At 40.3% G+C, this 21,713-nt stretch overlaps 2 protein-coding genes across 4 annotated transcripts in view; one reads left to right on the top strand and one right to left on the bottom strand.

Annotated features, from left to right (window-relative positions):
• Window positions 1-21,713, top strand: part of Tasor2 (transcription activation suppressor family member 2) — a 79,655-nt gene that overhangs the window by 17,073 nt on the left and 40,869 nt on the right. For all 3 annotated transcript variants that reach the window (XM_045134594.1, XM_045134595.1, XM_045134596.1), the window contains exons 2-10: window positions 9,790-9,912; window positions 10,051-10,175; window positions 10,257-10,276; window positions 10,369-10,468; window positions 17,257-17,357; window positions 17,715-17,818; window positions 19,216-19,288; window positions 19,388-19,450; window positions 20,969-21,658. In XM_045134594.1, the coding sequence (XP_044990529.1) occupies window positions 10,150-10,175; window positions 10,257-10,276; window positions 10,369-10,468; window positions 17,257-17,357; window positions 17,715-17,818; window positions 19,216-19,288; window positions 19,388-19,450; window positions 20,969-21,658 (1,177 nt within the window). In that variant the 5' untranslated portion in view covers window positions 9,790-9,912; window positions 10,051-10,149. The remainder of the gene's footprint in view (window positions 1-9,789; window positions 9,913-10,050; window positions 10,176-10,256; window positions 10,277-10,368; window positions 10,469-17,256; window positions 17,358-17,714; window positions 17,819-19,215; window positions 19,289-19,387; window positions 19,451-20,968; window positions 21,659-21,713) is intronic.
• Window positions 8,909-9,922, bottom strand: LOC101594581 (40S ribosomal protein S7-like). Its single transcript, XM_045134769.1, is given in 3 exon segments — window positions 8,909-9,089; window positions 9,091-9,513; window positions 9,822-9,922. Coding segments are annotated over 3 exon segments (705 nt in total).

Raw genomic sequence — 21,713 nt, 5'->3', positions numbered from 1 at the left:
ATTTCTAGTCTCTTGTTACTTTTTGGGGGGTGGGGGGTTTGAGGTAGGGTCTCGCTCTAGTCCAGGCTGCCCCGGAATCTACCTTGTAGTCTCAGGGTAGCTTCAAACTCATGGTAATAGAGTGCTGGGATTAAAGGAGTGCCCCACCACGCCCAGCTTCGTGTTACTTTACATTAATTTGTTATTTCTTCCTTTTTTTTTTTTGCTTTTGTGTGTGTGGTGTTTGAGTATCTTGTATGCACATGTATATACAAGACTCCTTCCTCTGTCTTTGGCTTCCATTGTTGCTGTTAAGTAAAATGTGTGTGGATTATCTTGTCTCTGACTGCTTTTAATATTCTTTGCTTTGTCACTGCAATTTAGCTTTAAAAAAAAAAAGTTGAAACATTTTATTTATCTATTTGAAAGAGGGAGAGAGAAAGAGCCAGATAGAGTGAGAATGGGCATGCCAGGGCCTCTAGCCACTGCAACAAATGAACTCCAGATGCATATACCACCTTGTGCATCTGGCTTTACATGGGTACTTGCAGTTTAGCTTTTTCTTGTTTGGGAGATTGTTCTGATTCTTAAATGTATAAATTGGAAATATTTCAAAGTGTGTCTCCTGGCTAATCATAATTTCTAAAATGTTAATTTCCATTTTTATTCTATGTATCTTAATGTAGTAGGACAAATCTTTCATTATCTACATAGTAAATATTCCCCTTCTTGTCTTCTTAAATTGGTTTCTCATTAAATTACTACTTGTATTGTAAGAAATGTGCCTAGAGTATATTTTCTGTTTTTCAATAGTAAGATTTAATAACACTTAATTAAATCCCTTGCTAATGGTCTATACACAATAGCTTGGTATGGTGAAATACACACTGTTTAGAACTTTTGATGTACACCTGCTCCCTCATTAGGAGAAAGAATATTTACTTATTTTTTTTTATTTTTAAATTTTTATTAGCATTTTCCATGATTATAAAAAAAATCCCATGGTAATTCCTTCACCCCCCCCCACTTTCCCCTTTGAAATTCCATTCTCCATCATATTACCTCCCCATCTCAATCATTGTACTTACATATATACAATATCAACCTACTAAGTACCCTCCTCCCTTCCTTTCTCTTCCCTTTATGTCTCCTTTTTAACTTACTGGCCTCTGCTACTAAGTATTTTTATTAGGAGAAAGAATATTTAATACCCCACCTACTAAAGTCTAGCTTATTTAGTTAAGGAGCATATTTTATCCTTGTGGAAATTCACTACTTCTGTAACCAGAGCATTTTGGTGGCATGTACAAATTTTTATTTTTATTTTTTAATTTTTATTAGCATTTTCCCATGTTTATAAAAAAAAAATCCCATGGTAATTCCCTCTGGAATGTACAAATGTAAAAAGGGCAAGGAGGTGCTGGAGAGCTGGCTTAGCAGTTAAGTGCTTGCCTGTGAAGCCTAAGGACCCCTGTTCGAGGCTCAATTCCCCAGGACCCACGTTAGCCAGATGCACAAGGGGGCGCATGCGTCTGGAGTTTGTCTATTGCAGTGGCTGGAGGCCCTGACGCACCCATTCCTATTCTCTTTCTCTCTCCATATATATCTATATCTGCCTCTTTCTCTCTGTCTGTCACTCTCAAATAAATAAATAAATAAATAAAAAACAATTTTTTTAAACTTTGTTGTCACCTTCTTTTGTAAGTTAAAACAGAATCAAAGGTGAGCTTTAAAATATAATCATCCCTGAAAAAAATTAATATTTTTGGGATTTTCTTGTAAGTGGCACAAGAGCATTTAACAATATCTTTATACTAAACATGACAGTGCATTTATTATATTTTTATTTATTTATTAGAGGGAGAGAGAGTGGGTGCACCAGGACCTCCAGCCACTGCAAACAAATTCCAGACACCGGTGCCATCTTGTGCATCTTAGCTTATATGGGTACTGGGCCATCAAACCTGGGTCCTTAGGCTTCACAGGCAAGTGCCTTAACCACTAAGCCATGTCTCTATTTAAGATTAATAGTATACCACTAAAACACAAATTCATAAACCCCACCTGATGAGTTAAAACAATGCTCATTAACTTTATATAGATAAAAGACACCATATACTGCTGGGAGAATAGCTCATTGGTGGAGCACTTACCTAGTTCCTAAGAAATCCTGATTTGGGTACCCAGAACCACTAGTACAAAATTATTTTTTTAAAAAAAGCCCTACCATATTAATTTGGAAATAGTTCTAATGAGAATTGCATGATTGAACATAAAAATGTAAGGTCTGTGAATATCTGAATAGTTTGCTGACCTTTTTAGTACAGCAAGTCAAAAATGATAGGTGTAGAACTGCCAGCCCAGGTTCAGTTCCCCAGTACCCATGTAAAGCCAGATACACAATGTGGAACATGCATCTGGAATTCATAACATTTTTAAAAAATTAAAAAAAAAACAGACTTCCAAGTATTGTTGTTGTGAAATCTATCTGTCTTGCTATCTTTTTTTTTGAGATCAGCCCAACAGACTAATTTTTTTTTATGCAAGACAGACAGAGAATTGGTACAGCAGGGCCTCAGCCACCATAGTCAGACTCCAGGCATGTGCGCCTGACTCACATGGGACCTGGAGAGTAGAACGTGAGTCCTCAGGCTTCACAGGCAAGCGCCTTAATGGCTAAGCCGTCTCTCCAGCCCTTTCTTGCCATCTAGGGCCACATGTGTCATTCTGTTGTTATTCCTCCAGTTACAGGAACTGATTCCTACCTCTGCCTCCCAATTGCTGGAATTAAAGGCATTTGCCACTATGCCTGCCCCTAAAAATTTTTTTAAATATATTTAATGTAAAATTTTCAAAATTACAAATTCTAAGGAGTTTTTTTTAAAATTATTTTTATTTATTTATTCGAAAGTGACAGAGAGAGAAAGAGGCAGATAGAGACAGAGAGAGAATGGGCGAGCCAGGGCTTCCAGCCACTGCAAATGAACTCCAGATGCGTGCGCCCCCTTGGGCATCTGGCTAACGTGGGTCCTGGGGAATCAAGCCTCGAACTGGGGTCCTTAGGTTCCACAGGCAAGTGCTTCACCGCTAAGCCATCTTTCCAGCCCAATTCTAAGGAATTCTTAATTTGTGTTTGGGCTGACAACATTGTTTGTAAAATGAATTTGAAATTGCACAGGTTTCTCTGTGTTTTGAGTAATACACTTTTAAAATTCTCTGATTTTTATTTGTTCTCACTTGTTTAGATCAGTATTTTGCATTGACTGTGATAGAAGCATGACCTGTGTCTCAATTGAGCCACATTGACCAATCCTAGACACTGACCAACACTGCCCATTTTCATCTACAGTTAGGCTTCCAATGTTTTATTTTTGGTACTAGAAAGCTTGTTTTTGAAAGAGTTCTTAAAATATCTTGGTAATTGAAGTATTAGGACAAATTAGTGTAAATTATTTTACTTGACATGATCTTGTTTTGATAGTCTAGTTTTAGATAACAACTTATATCTGTTGTTCATGTTATATTTATTTATTTGAGAGAGAAAATGGGTGCTCCAGGGCCTCTAGCCACTGCAAACAAATCCCAGGTGCATGTGTCACCATGTGCATCTGGCTTACATGGATTCTGGGGAATCGAACCTGGCCCCTTAGGCTTTGCAGGCAAGTACTTTAACTGCTAAGCCACCTTTCCAGCCCTCATGTTAGTTTTTATTAATTTTTTTTTTTTATTCAGGTGTTTCCATGCCTATAATCCCAGCACTGGGGAGGCACAGATAGGACGATCACCATGAGTAAGTTAGAGGCCAGCCTGGGACAACATAGTGAATTCCAGGTCAGCCTGGACTAAAGTGAGACCCTACCTTACAAAAGTTTTTCGTTCTTTTTAACTTTTTGTTTTGTTTTGTTTTTTGTTTTTTGAAGTAGGGTCTCTAGCTCAGGCTGACCTGGAATTCACTATGTAGTCTCAGGGTGGCCTTGAACTCATGGCGATCCTCCTACCTCTGTCTCCCAAATGCTGGAATTAAAGGCATGAGCCGTTGCGCCTGGCAATGTTTTTAATTTTTTTTATTGACAACTTCCATAATTATAGACAATAAACCTGATAATTCCCTCCCACTTTACTCTTCACAAATCCACTCCCCATCATATCTTCTCCCCCTCTCAATCAGTCTTTTATTTTGATGTCATCATCTTTTCCTCCTATTATGATGGTCTTGTGTAGGTAGTTTCAGGCACTGTGAGGTCATGGATATCCAGGCCATTTTGTGTCTGAAATTCAGAGTGCATTGTAAGGAGTCCTACCCTTCCTTTGACTCTCATTCTTTCCGCCACCTCTTCCACAATGGACCCTGAGCCTTGGAGGGTATGAGAGATGTTTCAGTGCTGAGCACTACTTCTCAGCACCATGGTGCCTTTTGAATCATCCCAAAGGTTGCTGCCTACTGAAAAGAGAAGCTTCTCTAACCAAAAGGGAGAGTAACATTAATATGAGTATGAGCATTGAGAGAAGTGCTTACTAGGCAGTTTGGGGACCATAGTATATGCGTTTAGCCAAATACCAGCAGGCATTACATCCCCAGGGCTCATGCTTTTTAATATTTGAACTTTAATGTAAAGAGTTGGATTATGCTTTTCGAACCCTCCCGAACCTTGATAAAAAGAAAAAAAATTAGAAAAGAATAAAGAGTGAGTATGGTTAAGTGTTACAAATATACATTAAGCTTAATTATTATTTTTAATTTTTTTGAGCTAGGGTCTCCACTTTAGTGCAGGCTGACCTGGAATTCATAGTTTCAAGATGGCCTCAAACTCATGGTGATCCTCCCACCTCTTCTTCCCCAGTGCTGGGATTAAAGGTATGAGCCACCATGCCCAGCCAGAAATAGATTTTTATTGTGTCTGGTGAGTGAGAAATAGTCTTTTGAAAGGAACCTAACAGACTTACTTGGAAACTTGATTTGGGGGGGGGGGGAAAGGCCATCATGTGGTATAAGTTAAACAACAACAAACAAAACAACCAGAGCTATTGTCTAGCACCACCACAACACTGCAGTTGCAGCTGCTCTTGGTCAGCTGTAGTTACTGTACAGTCCACAGTGTTGAGTTTGGCAGGACATACTATAGCTCCCGTACTAAAAGTAATTCATCATTGTGATTTGTTTAGATTACTTTCTTTTTTAAATTTTTTTTTGTTATTTTTATTTATTTATTTGAGAGTGACAAGAGAAAGAGGCAGATAGAGAGAGAGAGAGCGCGCGCATGCGCGCCAGGGCTTCCAGCCACTGCAAACAAACTCCAGATGTATGCGCCCCCTTGTGCATCTGGCTAACATGGGTCCTGGGGAATTGAGCCTCAAACTGGGGTTCTTAGGCTTCACAGGCAAGCGCTTAACCGCTAAGCCATCTCTCCAGCCCTTAGATTACTTTCTTCACGTGAGAAATCTTTTAAAAATTTAAGAGAGCACAGACAAAAGTTGCTGTAACAGGTCTTGGATTTCTTAGTTGAGAAATCAAACCTGGCTGTGAGGCTTTGCAAGTGAGCACCTTTAGCAGCTGACCCATCTCTCTAGCCCAAGTTACATTCAATTTGTAAAGAAATAAGAGGACTAGGGCTGGAGAGCTGGCTTAGTGGTTAGGGTTAAGGCCTGTGAAGCCTAAGGACCCAGGTTCCTTTCTCCAGGTCCCACATAAGCCAAATGCACAAGGTGGCACGTGTGTCTGGAATTTGTTTGTGGTGGCTAGAGGCCCTGACGTGACCATTCCCCCCCACCCCGTCTCAAATAAATAAATTTAAAATTAATTTAAAAAAATAAAGGACTAGCCTGCCATGGTGGCACACACCACACGCCTTTAATCCCAGCCCTCGGGAAGCAGAGGTAGGAGGATCACTGAGTTCGAGGCCACCCTGAGATATAGAGTGAATTCCAAGTCAGCCTGGGCTAGTGGGAGACCCTACCTTGAAAAACCAAAAAAAACAAAAATGAGGACTGAGGAAAACGTTGTGAGTAAAGCACTTGCCACACAAGCTTGAAGACCTGAGTTCAGATCCCAGCACCCATGTTACAGTTGGGTGTGGTGGCACGTGCCTGGAACCCCAGTGCTGGGGAGGTGGAGTGCTGGGCGTGGTAGCACACGCCTTTGATCCCAGCACTCAGGAAGCGGAGGCAGGAGAATCACTGAGTTTGAGGCCAGCCTGGAACTATAGAGTTCCAGGCCAGCCTGGGTTAGAGACAGACCCTACCTCAAAAAAACCAACCCCCCTAAAAATGAGTTTTAAGTTTAAAAGGTTTTTTTCAGTGCCAAGAGGCTCACACTTCCTTAAGAATCTTCTAAACTGTCAAAGTGACATAAGAATAGATAATAGAATGCACTGCTAACTTGGCGACTATGGAATGTTAGGAGTAGTAAGAGTCAAGACTTTATACTATGGTAATATTGGCAGGAAAGTTTGCTGAGTTGAGAGATGAATAGGTAATGGTTAAGAACATGATTAGCTATATATATATATAATTTGTTGTTGTTGTAAGGTCTCACTCTAGCCCAGGCTAGCCTAGTATTCACATATTGTTGTCTCAGGCTTGCCTCAAACTCTCAGTGATCCTCCTACCTCTGCCTCCCAAGTACTGGGATTAAAGGTGTGTGCTGCCACGCCCAGCTCATATGTGTTTTTAAAATATAGCTTGCAGGTGGTAAAAATAGTCAATAAGGGGACCCAGAACCTGGATTGAGTGTGGAATTGAAGTTCAGGCATTATTAATGTGGAATGATATAGAAGATAGCCAAGCATAGAACTTTGAGGTAATAGGACCAGGATATGCAGAGATGGGGGGGGGGGCTGTTTGTGGGTAGGAGAAAGGAGGATTGAGTAGAGTCTCAAACAAAGCAGGAAAACCTCCAGAAGAGAAATGTTCTGGGGTGCCTTGGTACAGATTGCAGTGTGGCAGTGAGGACTGAGAAAGGTCATTGGGCTCTGTGGCTATATTGGCTATTTTTTTTTAATCTTTTGTGAGACTGAGAGAATGGGCACAACAGGGTCTCCAACCACTGCAAATGAACTACAGATGCGTGTGCAACCTTGTGCATCTGGCTCACATAGGACCTGGAGAATTAAGCCTGGTTCTTAGGCTTCGCAGGTAAGAGCCTTATCTGTTAAACCATCTCTCCAGCCCTCTTGCTTTTATTTTTATTTTTATTTTTTCGAAGTAGGGTCTCACTCTAGCCCAGGCTGACCTGGAATTCACTATGTAGTCTCAAGATAGCCTTGAACTCACAGCAGTCTTCCTACCTCTGCCTCCCAAGTGCTGGGATTAAAGGCACGCGCCACCATGCTCTGCTGTCTTACTATTTTTAAAAAGTACTTTCATTGTGATATAATTCACAGGCAGTAGGATTCACACATTTAAATTCTATGATTCAGTGTGTGTGTTCTCCTGTGTATTAACATAATTTTGTATAACCATTAACAATTTTTAGGCCTTTTTCATTACCCAAAAAAGAAATGCTATGACAGAAAGTGGTGATTTTCCATTCCCCACCCTCACCAACTCTTAAATCCACTAGTATGCTTTCTGCCTCTGTATATTTGCCTAGTCAAACATTTATGTAATTGGAGTTGCTGGATATACAGTCCTTCATAAATAACTAGTTTATTTAACATAATGTCTTTGAGGCTCACTTAGGTTATATCCTGTGTCGATGATTTTCTCCTATCTCCTTCACTTCCTTCCACCTTCCCCCTCCTCCCCCTCCCCTGTTCCTTGTCCCCTCTCCCCCCTTCCCCCTCCCCCCCACAGCTGCTGGGATTAAAGGTGTGCACCATCACTCTCAGCTCTCACTGTCCTACTTGATCTTCCTGCCTTCCCCTCTCAAGTGTATGTCATGATGCCTGTTCTATGCAGTGCTGGGGATCAAGCCCAGAGCTTCATGGTTGCTAAGCAAGCACTCCACAAAAGATTCTACTGAGCTACACAGTCAGCCCCAGTATACTTTATTTAACCTTTGATGAAGCCTATAGGAAATATTATTGACTTTTCATTAGTCAAGGCCAGTTGTCTTTAGAGCATATTATTACATCTTGCCCATGCTGACTTACTGGGCACTTGCATAATTTACACCTGATTAATACTTCAGTTGGAAACTCATCTTCTGAAATACTGTAGTCACTGAATAGCTGTTCATTGAGTGCATCAGTAGCGATAGTAGGTTCTTTAATTTGCCTTATTAAAAACTGGTTTTTATGCTGGTTGTGGTGGCACAAGCCTTTAATCCCAACACGGGAGGCAGAAGTAGGAGGATCACCATAAGTTCTAGGCCATCCTGAGACTATGTAGTGAATTCCAGGTCAGCCTGGGACAGAGCAAGATCCTACCTCCAAAAACAAAAACAACAAAACTGGTTTTTTCAGGCTGGAGAGATGGCTTAGCATTTAAGGCACTTGCCTGTGAAGCCTAAGGACCCAGGTTCGATTCTCCAGGTCCCATGTAAGCCAGATGCACATGGTGTCATGTGTCTGGAGTTTGTTTGCAGTGGCTAAAGGCCCTGATGTGCCCATTCTCTCTCTCACTCCATCTGTCTGTCTCTCCCTCTATCTCTAATAAATAAATAAATAAAAATCCTAAAATTAAAAAAAAAAAAACTCTGGTTTTAAGGGAGAAGAGATGGCTTAGTGGTTAAGGTGCTTGTCCACAAAGCCAAAGGACTCAGATTTGATTCTTCCTCAGTACCCATGTAACCAAATGCATGAGGTGGCACATGATTCTGGGTTTGTTTGCAATGGCTATGGGTCCTGTGCACTCATTCTCTCTCCCCCTCTCTCTGCTTCTTTCTCAAATAAATAAATAGATAAATGAAATGTTTTTTAAAAACTGGTTTTCTTCAATTTTGTCTGGTCATTTAATCTTTTTTAAAATTGTGAATGATGACTTTATTTGGTCATCTGTTTACAACTGAAAATTCAAAATTAACATCTTTGCCTGTGAGCTTGTTATAGACACCAGAAAAGGTTTCATTCAACCTGTGCTCCACGTTCTGCTGGGCTTTGTCTAAATGAACCTTTATGAGCCAGCTGCCATCCAGTTTCACGCGGATCCTCTTGCCACAATTTCACTTGGGAAACCAAGTCCTCAAAGATAGCCTCATGCACAGCAGTCAGAGTACAGCTTCTGGGACACTTTAGCTTATTTTTCGTGTGGCTTTTTCTTGTTGGTTTAGGCAGAATTCTCCTCTGAGCAATGAAAACTACCTGTTTCCCACTGAACTTTTTCTCTAATTCATGCAGTAGCCGAACTTGGATCTTCTGGAAAGATTTCAGTTGAGGAACTGGAACAAAAATTATGATAGCTTTCTGACCACCACCAACTTTAATTTCCTTGGCCGTGGTGATGTTGAGCTCCTGCAGCTGAGCCTTGAGGTCTGAGTTCATCTCCAGCTCGAGCAGCACCTGAGAGATGCCCGACTCGAACTCGTCTGGTTTCTCGCCATTTGGCTTCACAATCTTGGCACTCGAGCTGAACGTGGCTTTGTCCTTGAGCGCCGGCCTAGAAAGAGCTGGTCATTTAATCTTTGATGTCATGATAAAAACTCTAGATAGTTGCCTCAGAAAATTGCCTAGATACATAGCTGTTTTGAAATATAATTTTAAGGGTTTTGTGGGTAATTCTATAATACAATTATTTTTCCAAGAAATACAACTTTTGTTTTAGTTACTGGTGGAAACACTTCCATATCCCTATGTACTATTTTTAAAGTGGTTCCTAAGGTTAATATTATTGCTCTTTGAAGACAACTAATTAGTCTTACTATTTTTATTCTAGAGAAAAGTCAAGTTTGTGTTTGAGAATTATACAAGTTACTACACTGGGCCGTCTTCTGGCTGTGACTTGCCATATGGCTCCAGATAACAGACAAGTCATTTTTGTGCCTTTGAACTGAATCAGGTACAGCCATTGGGAATAAGTATACTTAAGATACATTTCTAAATCTGATGGGTTATATTCCAGGAGCGGGTAGCATTGGGTAAACTTAATTCATTCGCAGTTCCATGTTGCTGATAACAATTATTTTTCTTCTTTCAGAATTACCTCTATCAACTTACAGGCAGCACTGTTCTTAAGTGACCCAGGCAGATCTGTTCCTTGTTAACTGTAGCTTTCTAGTAGAGGGAACCTAAGAACATGGCAGCACCAGTTCATGAACGCATGTGAGTAGTTATGTCCAGATGTAGTTTTGCTACTGTCTATTCTCTTTCTCTTAATAAAAATACTTTTTTCTTGCTTTCTAGAATTGAACCCACTAACAATGGTAAGAAGTTACTTCATTTGTTTTTACAGAGTTTTTCCCTTAGTGCTTCATTCACAAAGTAATCAGTTCTCTTTTCCCTGGTTTTTTCAAAGGTCTCATCTGTCCATGGAAAGGGAGACTAGTTGTTCAAGGCTGTTTGCTAAGTGACATAACTCTATGGCCCACGCGTGGCACGGTCTTTCCGTCACAACTGTAAGTAGTGCATTTTTGTGTCCTTACTCATACTTGACATCTGGAACCTCATTTTGAAATGTTAATGGGTAGCATTAATGTGAAGTATAGTGACTGCTTGGTTTTAGGTTGGGGTTCATGTGAGTAGGTGTGTAGAGTGTATTAACGCCATGACACAGGTGATCCAAATTCTAACCCGTGAATGGGAAAATTATCTCAGAACAAATTTTTGTTTTGAGATGAGGTCTTGCTGTGTTACCCACGCTGGTTTCATACTTGTAGGCTCAAGTGATCCTTCCGTTTCAGCCTCCCAAATATAGGGACTGTAGATACCTACTATCCATGCCTGGCTAAATAAATTATTTGGTATTAGAGGTTTCTCTAAAACAAATGAAACTTGCCCAGAGCACAAGCCATTTACTCCTATGATTGTGATTTTATAAAGATTTGCAATGTGGTGCATGTTTCTGGGAGTTTGTAGTGGCAAGAAGCCCTGGCATACCCATTCTCTCTCTGTCTCTCACTCATAAGTAAATTTATATTTGGGGGGGGGGGTTTCTGAGGTAGGGTTTTGCTCTAGCCCAGGCTAATCAGGAATTTACTATGTAGTCTCACGGTAGCCTCAAACTTAAGGTGATCCTCCTACCTCTGCCTCCCAAGTGCTGGGATTAAAGGCGTGTGCCACCACAACTGCCTAATAAAGTATTTTTATTTACTTACAAGCAGAGAAAGAGATAAAAAGAGGCAGATAGAGAGAACGGGTTTGCCAGGACCTCCAGCTACTGCAAATGAACTCATGATGCATGTGCCACTTTGTGCATCTGGCTTATGTGAGTACTGGGGAATTAAACCTTGGTCCTTAGGCTTTGCAGGCAAGCACCTTAACAGCCAAGCCATCTCTCTAGCCCATAAAATATAGAAACAAGGTTTTCAGTATCTAATTTTCAAATGATTCTCTTCTAAGACTATTAAATAAGGTAAGTAGCTGTTACATCTGTTGATAGTGGAATGAAGTATCAGGATTAATATTTTGTTCTGGGCAACTATAAAGAATATCTTATGAAATTTTTTTTGTTCAGCCTCTTCTTAGATTGTACACCAAACTGTTGAAAGAAAAACATAGTTTAATCGAAATACAAAGTGAGAGTTGGAGAAATAGCTCAGCGGTTAAAGACGCTTGCTTGCAAACCCTGACAACCCAGGTTTGATTCCCTAGTACCAATATAAAGGCAGATGCACAAAGGGGTGCAGGCATCTAGAATTTGTTGGCAGTGGCAGGCGGCCCTGGGTGTGCCCATTCTCTCTCCCCTCTCACACATATAAATATTTAAAAAAATATATTTTTCAAGGGCTGGAGAAGATAAGTCATCAGTTTAAGGCACTTGCCTACAAAACCTAACGACTCAGGTTTGATTCTCCAGGACTCACATAAAGAAAGTGGTGGGGCTGGAGAGATGGCTTAGCAGTTAGCGCTTGCCTGTGAAGCCTAAGGACCTTGGTTCAAGGCTTGGTTCCCCAGGACCCACGTTAGCCAGATGCACAAGGGGGTGCACGTGTCTGGAGTTCGTTTGCAGTGGCTAGAGGCCCTGGCATGCCCATTCTCCCCCCCCCCCCATCTGCCTCTTTCTATGCCTGTTGCTCTCAAATAAATAAAAAACAAAAAAAGAAAAAAGAAAGAAAGTGGTGCATGCATCTGGAGTTTGTTTGCAGCAGCTGGAGGCCCTGGTGCGCCCATTCTCTTTTTCTCTTCTCTATCTCTCTGGACTTACAAATAAATATTTTTCAAAATACTTTTTAAGTTTGACATGGTGTGGCACATGCCTTCAATCCCGGCACTTGGGAGGCAGAGGCAGAAAAGTTGCTGAGAGTTTGGGGCCAGCCTTGCAGAGTGAGTTCCACGCCAGTCTGAGCTGCAGTGAAACCCTGCTTATAAAACAAACAAGAAAAGAAAAAAAATTTTTTTAATGAGGTGAGAACTGATTGCTGTCAAACTTTTTTAAATATTTTATTTATTTATTTGAGAGAGAGGAAGAGGCAGATAAAGAGAATGCTGTCAGACTTTTCTATCTGCTGGCCATTTTTACAAACAGGCAGCAAAGATATTATAACCTACAAGTAATAAAATAAGATTTTTGTGAATAAACAAGCAAGAAGGAAAGATTCTTTCTTCTTACTATAGAGTACAGTTATTAAATATAGAAAATATGAGATATAATAAGTAGATGGTACAGATAGTAGGTGTGAAAGTTTGGTAATATTTGCATACAGCATCTGTCTACATACAACTTGCACACTAACCTCAACTCTACTGTAGCAAGAATCACAATTTTGGACTGGAGAGGGCTTAGTGGTTAAGGCCTGCAAAGCCTAAGGTTGCAGGTTTGATTCCCCAGTACCCATATAAAGCCAAACACAGCTAAGTGGTGCATGCTTCTGAAGTTTGTTTGCAGTGGCAAGAGGCCGTGGTGCACCCATTCTCTCCCCCCCCCATAAATAAATAAAAATAAAATATTAAAATACCCAGATATATTTTCAAAACCACAATTTTAACCCTAAGTGGTAAAGTTAGTGAAGTAGATGTGCCGTGCTTCTTGAAACAGTGTGTAAAGAATGACGCAGTGCCACTTTTGTTTGTATGTTTTATGGAGCTGGGCATGGAATCCAGAGCCTTGTACGTGACGGCTGACACTGATAGCTGCATCTCCAGCCCCACAGTGCCACCGTTCTCTGTAGTGTGGCTGCTAGTCTAATCGAAGGGGACATTAGACTTATTTAGGTAGAGAAGCATTCTGCAAAATGGCCTTCATTCTTTAAGATCAAGGCTGGGGAGATTGCTCAGTGGTTAAAGGCACTGGCTTGCAAAGTCCTCCTAGCCCAAGTTTGATCCCCTAACACCAACATAAAGCCAGGTGCACAAAGAGACTGAAAGGACATTCTGTCATCCTGAAGAGGAAATAGTTTCTTTAATTATTATTATTGATAACCTCCATAATTATAGACAATAAACCATGATAATTCCCTCCCCCCACTTCCCCTTTATAACTCTACTATAAATCATATCCCCTCCCCCTTTCAGTCTTTTCTTTTAATGTCATCATCTTTTCCTCCCATTATGATGGTCATGGATATTCAGGCAATTATTTTGTGTCTGGAAGAGTGCATTATAAGGAGCCCTGTCCTTCTTTTGGCTCTTAAATTCTTTCCACCATCTCTCAATGGACCTTGAGCCTTGGAAGATGTAATAAGAAATGTTTCAGTGCTGAGCACTCCTCTGCCACTTCTTCTCAACATTGTGCCACCTTTTGAGTCATCCCGAGGTCACCACCATCTGTAAAGAGAAGCTCCTCTAACCAAATGTGAGAGTAGCATTAATGTATGGGTATGAACATTAAGAGTTCTTACCAGACAGTTTGGTGAGCATAATATATGCATTTATCCAGACAACAGTAGGCATCACACCCAAGGGCTCATGACTTCTGCCATCATAGGTTTTCAGTAATAGGCAAGTAGTCCCTCCTGTGGAGCAGGCCTCCAGTCCAATTAGAGAGCAGTTGGTTTTCCCCAATAACAGACGTACCACTGTTGCACCCGTTGGCTCATTTGACCTGGCTGGCCAATCTTAAGGCTTGCAGTGTCCACTGTTGACTGTCTCCACAGATGGCATCTCTCTCCCATGGAGCTGCATGCAGCATGGCTTTGTCCAGCTTTCTGTCAACAGGTCTACATGGAAGAGGTTTTCGGTTCAGCCCCAACTTGATTTCTCAGGGACCTTGCAGCCCAAGTATGTGGAGTCTTCAGCATTAGGGTCTTAACATCTATTCCTGATGGGAAACCAAGGGCCTTGGCAATGGCCTGTAATGTTTTGGGGGCATCAGAGACCTCCCTTGCCAACAACTCACTGGAAGGTATCCCATCCCTGGCACTGAAAGTTTTCTAGCAACAATCTATGGCCTCTGGGTGTGTCATTGTCCAAAAAAGTAGGTTTTTATATGGGTTATTCATACCCTCTTAGATTTTTTAAAAATTTTTATTTATTTATTTGAGAGAGAGAGAGAAAGAAAGGGCACGCTAGGGCCTCCAACCACTGCAAACGAACTCCAGACTCATGCACCCCCTTGTGCATCTGGCTAACATGGGTCCTAGGGAATTGAACCTGGGTCTTTTGGCTTTGCAGGCAAATGCCTTAACTGCTAAGACATCCTTCCAGCCCCCCTCTTGGATTTTGATTAACCTTCCCTCACCTTTCCTGTACTAAATCTCTTTCCCTGACCTCACTTAGGCCTTTCCACCCCCAGTAACCCATTCTTCTATTTACTTATCTAAAGTGCCATCCCCTTAAGTCCTCCCATCTCCTCTCTCCCTTATAGCCCCTTTCTAGCTTACTGGCCTCTGCTACCGAGTTTTATTCCAACTCACAATACAAGTCCAAACATCTAGCCTGGTTCCATTTCCTAGCTGTTGTGAATAGAGCAGCAATAAATATAGATGTGCAAGTATTTCTAAGGTAGTGCTATGAGTCCTCAGGATCTATGTTAGGAGTGGTATATCTGGGTCATATGGTAAATCTATTTTTAGCTATCTCCAGAACCTCCACACTGATTTCTACAATGACTATACCAGATAACATTCCCACCAACAGTTTAGAAGGATTTCTCCCCCCTCCCCCAGTCCTCACCAGCGTTTATTGTCATTTGTTTTCTTGATGATAGCTCTTGTGACAGGAATGAGATGGAATCTGAAAGTAGTTTTAATTTGCATTTCCCTGATGACTACTAAGAGATTGTAGAGCTTTTTTAAGATGTTTAAATGCCATTTGCTTTTCTTTTTTTTTTTTCCCCCTGAGTTAGGGTCTTACTCTAGCCCAGGCTAACCTAGAAATCACTGTGTAGTCTCAGGCTGGCCTTGAACTCATGTGAGTTCTTTGTATATCCTGGATATTACTTCTCTGTCAGATGTATTGCTGGCAAAGATTTTCTCCTGTTTGATAGGTTGCCTCCTTGCTGTATTCACAGTGTCCTTGGCTGCAAACCTGTGTCTTGGTTGGGGCCTTGAGGCTGTTGGTATTAAGAGTCATTATTATTCTTGCCATTCTTCTCATTTTGTAGTTCTTCTGTTTTTTCCTCTACTCTCATAATAACTATTATTTGAGTGTAGTTTATTTTTTCCTGTTTCCTTATGTATGTGTTTTCCGTCTTTTATTATTTTAATATTTTTTGAGGTAGGTGTTGCTCTTGGCCAGGCTTACCTGGAATTCACTATGTAGTCTCAAGGTGACCTTGATCTCGCAGTGATCTTCCTTCATCTGCCTCCCAACTATTGGGATTAAAGGCATGCACCACCACACCCAGCTGAAATATTTTCTTTTATGAAGGATCTTGGGCTTTGGTTCTTCCAGGTTGTTGTGGTGGGTGATGGTGTTGTTTATAAAGGACCAGAGTGAAACAGCGAACTTTGAATAAGGTTGCATCACTGTGAATTCTTGATTTGGTTTTTGCTTTGTTGTATAAGATTTTTTTCCTTTAAAATTGTGTGTGTATGGATGCGCCAAAGTTTCTTGCTACTGCAAATGAATGCCTGTGTGGTTTTGCAAGCAAGCACCTTTAACCACTAAGCCATCTCTCCAGCCCCAGGAAATTTTCTTTCTTTTTACAGTTTATTTATTTGAGAGAGAATGAGAATATAGGCATGCTAATATCTCCAGTTGCTGCAAATGAACTCCACAGATTCATGTACCACTTTGTGCATATGACTTTACATGGGCACTGGGGAATTGAACCCAGGTTGTTAGCCTTCGCAAACAAGCATCTTTAATTGCTGAGCAATCTCTCCAGCTCAAGATTTTCTTTTTGTTTGTTTTGTTTTTCGAGGTAGAGTCTGTCACTCTAGCTCAGGCTAACCTGAATTCACTATGTAGTCTCAGGGTGGCCTTGAACTCAACCTCGATCCTCCTACCTCTGCCTCCCGAGTGCTGGGTGTGATTAAAGACGTATGCCACCACACCCAGCAAGATTTTCTTTTCTGTAGGAAACATGCGAAGAATTTTTTTAGGTAAAAGGCATGTTGTTTGCATCTTACTTTCAAAAGCATCAAAAATATTACTATGTGTGAATAGAGAGAACAATAAAGCAAATTTTTAAAAAATGAACTGTGTACTGGAATCCTTTCTACTATTTTTACAAGTTTTATGGTTGGATAATACTTCAAAATACTTTCTTAACTTTATTTATTTGAGAGGAAGTGAGAGTACGCATAGACGTGCCGGGGCATCTTGCCACTGCAAGCAAACTCCAAACACATCTACCACTTTTTGCATCTGCTCTTTGCATCTGATTCCTGGGGAATCAAACCCAGGCCAGCATACTTTACAAGCAAGTGCCTGTAACCAGTGATCCACCTTCCAAGTGCCCAAAATAAGTTCTAAAGAAAGAGAAAGTCTTTGGGAGATGATACAAAAAGTCTCTATATATTTCATTCTGTGGCACAATGCAATCTTACCAATCATTTTCAATGCATAATATTTAGACATTCATAGTTTTAATATATATAGCTTTTACCTCTGGATATTTTGGCGATGCCAAAAATATGTGTATTTAGAAAATGTATGCATATCTGTATGCCACATCTATGGGTCATGTATGAAAGTATACTGTTTATAAATATGTGTATTACATAACCTGAAGTTTTTTTAGTTTAAGTACTTTTTGTGGTTATCTTCTTGTTTGGATTTATGATAGAAAATTAGGGATTATGGAGCTATAGAATATTATTTAAGTATTTATTACTTTGCTTGATAATTTTGTATGTTTTAGACCACAGGAACTAGATTTTAAGTATGTAATGAAAGTGTCATCTTTGAAAGAAAGATTACCAGAAGATGCCTTTAGAAGACGGAATTACTTGGAGGAGAAAGGTCTGTTGAAATGTAATGGCACACCACATGTCCTGAGCTTGGTTTCAGTTATTGTCTACTCTTCTTCCACACATGCATATGCAGTCATATACACTTCTAAATGTCATTTTAAGTGATTCTTAAAACTAGATTTAATATGTATATTTTGCCTAGAATTTGTTTGTTTATTAATACTGTAGCAGTGTCAATGAAAACATAGTTTTAAAACAGTTACTAACTTTTTAACATAGTTTTGTAATGAAATATTGAGAATGATATTTGAGTAGTATTACTAGTTCTTTCATAACATAAAGTGAATGAATCATAAGTAATAGCACATTAAAGATAAAGCCTCCATTTTTCTGATTTCCTTTGCAGTTTATTGCCAAAATTTGTGCTTCGATTTGTATGAGGTGGAACTGTCAAACAAACAAGGGGAAAATATAGATAAACTAACAGAGTATATTAAAAATAAACAATTGGTAAGAACCATTATTTACAAAATTATTTTTTTCCTTAAATTGATGTCTAAGTATTAGTTATCTGAGTTATTTTAGCTTGTTGAAAGGATTTTAACTGCTTAATATTTATTGACATAACATTTTGACTGATGTTTTCACCCACCCCCTACATTAATTTATTTTTCTTTGTTTGAGAGAGAGAAGTAGGCAGGGAGAGAGACAGAGAAAGAATGGATGCACCAAGGGCTGGAAAGATGTCTTAATAGTTAAGGCACTTGCCTGCATAGCCAAAGAACCTTGGTTCGATTCCTCAGGACCCACGTAAGCGAGATGCAGAAGGTGGCATGTGCATCTGGAGTTCATTTGTGGTGGCTAGATGCCCTGGTGTGCCCATTCTTTCTCTGTCTCTGCCTGTGTCTCTCTCTCAAATAAGTAAAAATAAAATATTTTTTAAAAGAATGGGTGTTCTAAGGCCTCCAACAATTGCAAATGAACTCCACATGTGTGCACCCCCTTGCCCATCTGGCTTACATGGGTCCTGGGAAATCGAACCTGGGTCCTTTAGCTTTGCAGGCAAGTGCCTTAACCATTAAGCCATTTCTCCAGCCTCCTCAAAGGATGTGACAGTTCTTTTAAAGCCATCTTTATCACTGTCTCCAAGTTTATAAAAGTGATTTCTTCTAGTTTCCATAACATAGGAACCAAGACTCAACTGAGAAATTTCTAGTGGAACATGGAATTCTGTCCTGTTGACCAGGGGTTCCTCAGTGTGAGGATATTTGAAATAGTTGCTTGACCAAAATACTATTCAGCTTTTTGTTTTGTTTTGCTTTTTTTTTTTTTTTTTTTTAGGCTAACCTGAAACTCGCTCTGTAGTCCAGGCTGGGCTCACACTCACAGCTATCTGTCCTCCTACATCTGTCTTCCACGTCTTGGGATTAAAGGTGTGCACTACCATGCCCAGCTCCATTCAGCTTTTATGATGCGTAATTTCTAAGCTTCATTGCTTATTTATTTGTGGAGGGACTTGAGATAGCCCACCTTTTAGAATTGCCTCATTTGGTGGCACACACCTTGAATCCCAACACTCAAGAGGCAGAGGTAGGAGGATTGCTGTGAGTTTGAGGCCACTTTTGGACTATATAGAAATAAATGAGAGGTCAATAGAATCATGATCCCAAGCCGGTCATGGTAGTGCATGCCTTTAATCCCAGTGCTTGGGAGGCAGAGGTAGGAGGATCACTGTGAGTTCAAGGCCACTGTGAGACTACATAGTGAATTCCAGGTTCAGACTGGGCCAGAGTGAGATCCTACCTTGAAAAACAAAAAAACAAAATAAATAAAAATTATGATCCAAAAATAGGAGAGAGATACTGAAGAATCATCATCATCTTTTTTTTTTTTTTTTAATGTTTAAGGCAATCATCAAATGCTTAGAAGACAGGGGGTTTTTCATTTTGCTTACATCATCAGCCTTAATAGCAGAATCAGGTAAGGACAGCTTTAAAATGTTTTTTTTTTTTCCCCAAAGTATTTAGTTTTATTTTATAAGATCAGAACCTAACTTTTCTTCTGATTCTTACTCTGTAGATTTCGGAGCTGAGCAGATGGGTCTGCATGGGTTACATTTATTCCATTCACCTCTGTCGACAGGTGAGTGACAGGCACAGTGACACCCAGCTTAATCTGTGGATCATTTTTCATTCCTCATCTGACTTGACTTCTCAGTAGTACAGAACACTATGATGTTTTTCCTCTTAAGCAGCTCTCTACCGTTAACGTTCAAGTGCACCTTAGCCTCCTCATTAGGCATATGCATGCTTTCCGCTGGCTTCAGACCCGCGTCCATCATGGTTGCCAACGTTTCTGTCCTGAGATCTATCTCCAAAATGCTCTAGTTCAGTTTAAATGAAAAGTTATAGTATTTGATTGCTATTCACATCCTCCTCAGTATGACAGTTTTTAGTTCAATTCAAAGCTTGAGCTATTTTAAATTGACACTGCTTAGCCAATGTTGTTTTTCATAGATTTCGTAGTGATCTATTAAAAATCATACTGGAATCTACCTTTCTAAGTTCCTGCTTGAATTAATGAAGTTGGGGGCCGGGGTGATCAATCAGTGGTTAAAGACACTTGCTTGACAAACCTTCTCGCCTGGTTCAGTTCCCCAGTAACCATGTGAAGCCAGGCACACAAAGTGGAGTTGATTCATGTGGAGTTCATATGCAGTGCTAGAGGCCCTGGCACATGTGCATATGTGTTCTCTCTCTTTCTCTCTCTCTCCTTGCATATAAATAAAAATATTGTTAAGAAGAAATAATGAAGGGCTGGAGAGATAGCTTAGTGGTTAAGGCACTTGCCTGTGAAACCTAAGGGCCCAAGTAAGGCTCTCTAGGTCCCACATAAGCCAGATGCACAAGGTGACACAAGCATGCAAGGTCACACATTCACATAAGGTGGCACATGCCTTTAGAGTTCATTTGCAGTGCCTGGAGGCCACTTTGTACATCTGTCTTTTACATGGGTACTATGGAATTGATCTTGGATTGTTAGGCTTTGCAGAGAAGTGCCTTAATTGATGAGCCATTTTTCCAGCCTCCCCCCCCCCTTTTTTTTTTTTTTTTTTTTTTTGCTTTTTTATTTATTTATTAGAGAAAATGTGTGTATACAGGTGTGTCAGGACTTTTTGCTATTTTGCTATTGCAAATGAACTCCAGACATGTGCTACTTTGTGCATCTGACTTTATGTGGGTTACTGGGGAATCAAACCCAGACTGGCAGACTTGTTGAGTAAATGCCTTTAACTGTTGAGCCCAGCCCTCCATAAGTCTTTTATTAGGTGCCATTTTATGTTTTCATTTTAAAGACTATGGAATATTTAAGCATTTGATATTTTAAAAATTTTATTTATTTATGAGAAAGAGAGTGGGTGCCCAGACCCACTAGCCACTGCAGATGAACTCCAGATCCGTGTGCCACAGTGTGCATCTGGTGTATGTGGGTACTGGGGAATCAAGCCTGAGTCCTTAGGCTTTGCAGGCAAGTGCCTTAACCACTCCAGTCCTGTTTGATAATTTTGAAATTTAAAGCATTCTATCCTATGTGTTTTGTTAAAAGCCAAAACAATGTTAGGTTTTTAATATATGTGTATTTTTATTTTACTCATTTTAGGAGTACAAGACTTGAAAATTGAAGATGATATTTCTTTGAAGGTGATACCTATTTTACCTGCCTTTAATTGTGCACTTCTAGAAGCAAAAAAATCACTTTCTGAAGAAAGAACCCCTCCAAACATGTTAGTCAAGCATAACTTCCAAGAACTGTATAAGATGGACAAAAGCCTTTCATTGATGGCTGCTCCTTGGGATGCAGTAAAAGAAATTGGACTTGCTAGGAAATGGTCCACTGGTTCTGACTTGGTTCCCCCACCTGAAAAGTGCTCGTTGGATTCTCTCATCCAGCTGAAGGCTTACCTTTCAGACCCTGATGGTTATACTTTGGAAGTTGCTACTGTTTTGGATTCGCTGGTAGAGCATCCTCTTTCTCCTTGTATTTCTGATGGGGTCTGTGATGCTGGATTTTCTTTAGTTATGACTCCAGATCCTGAGTTCCTTGACTCTGAAGCAGAAGTAGAAACAGAAAAAAGTGCTGAGGACATGTTGACAGAGGAGAGTGCTGTGGTTGTAGTGAGTCCAGCTTCAGCCCTGAGAGCTCAGCCAAAGAGAAAGGCCAGCCCTCCAGCAGGGGTAAACCTGTGTCGCCCGCTGCCTGAAAGAGCTGTACCCTGGACAGACAATGAATTGCACACTTCAACAACTCTTAAGTTAGCGAAAGGACAGTTTTCTCCGAAGAGAAAAAGAGGTAAGCACAATTAATGTGAATAATATTACTGTTACTGTTATTGATCTCAACCTCT

Source organism: Jaculus jaculus, chromosome 15 (assembly GCF_020740685.1).
Source record: "Jaculus jaculus isolate mJacJac1 chromosome 15, mJacJac1.mat.Y.cur, whole genome shotgun sequence".
NCBI lineage: Eukaryota > Metazoa > Chordata > Mammalia > Rodentia > Dipodidae > Jaculus > Jaculus jaculus.
Note: the sequence above shows the minus strand (reverse complement) of the source record. Positions and strands in the feature narration are given on the sequence as shown.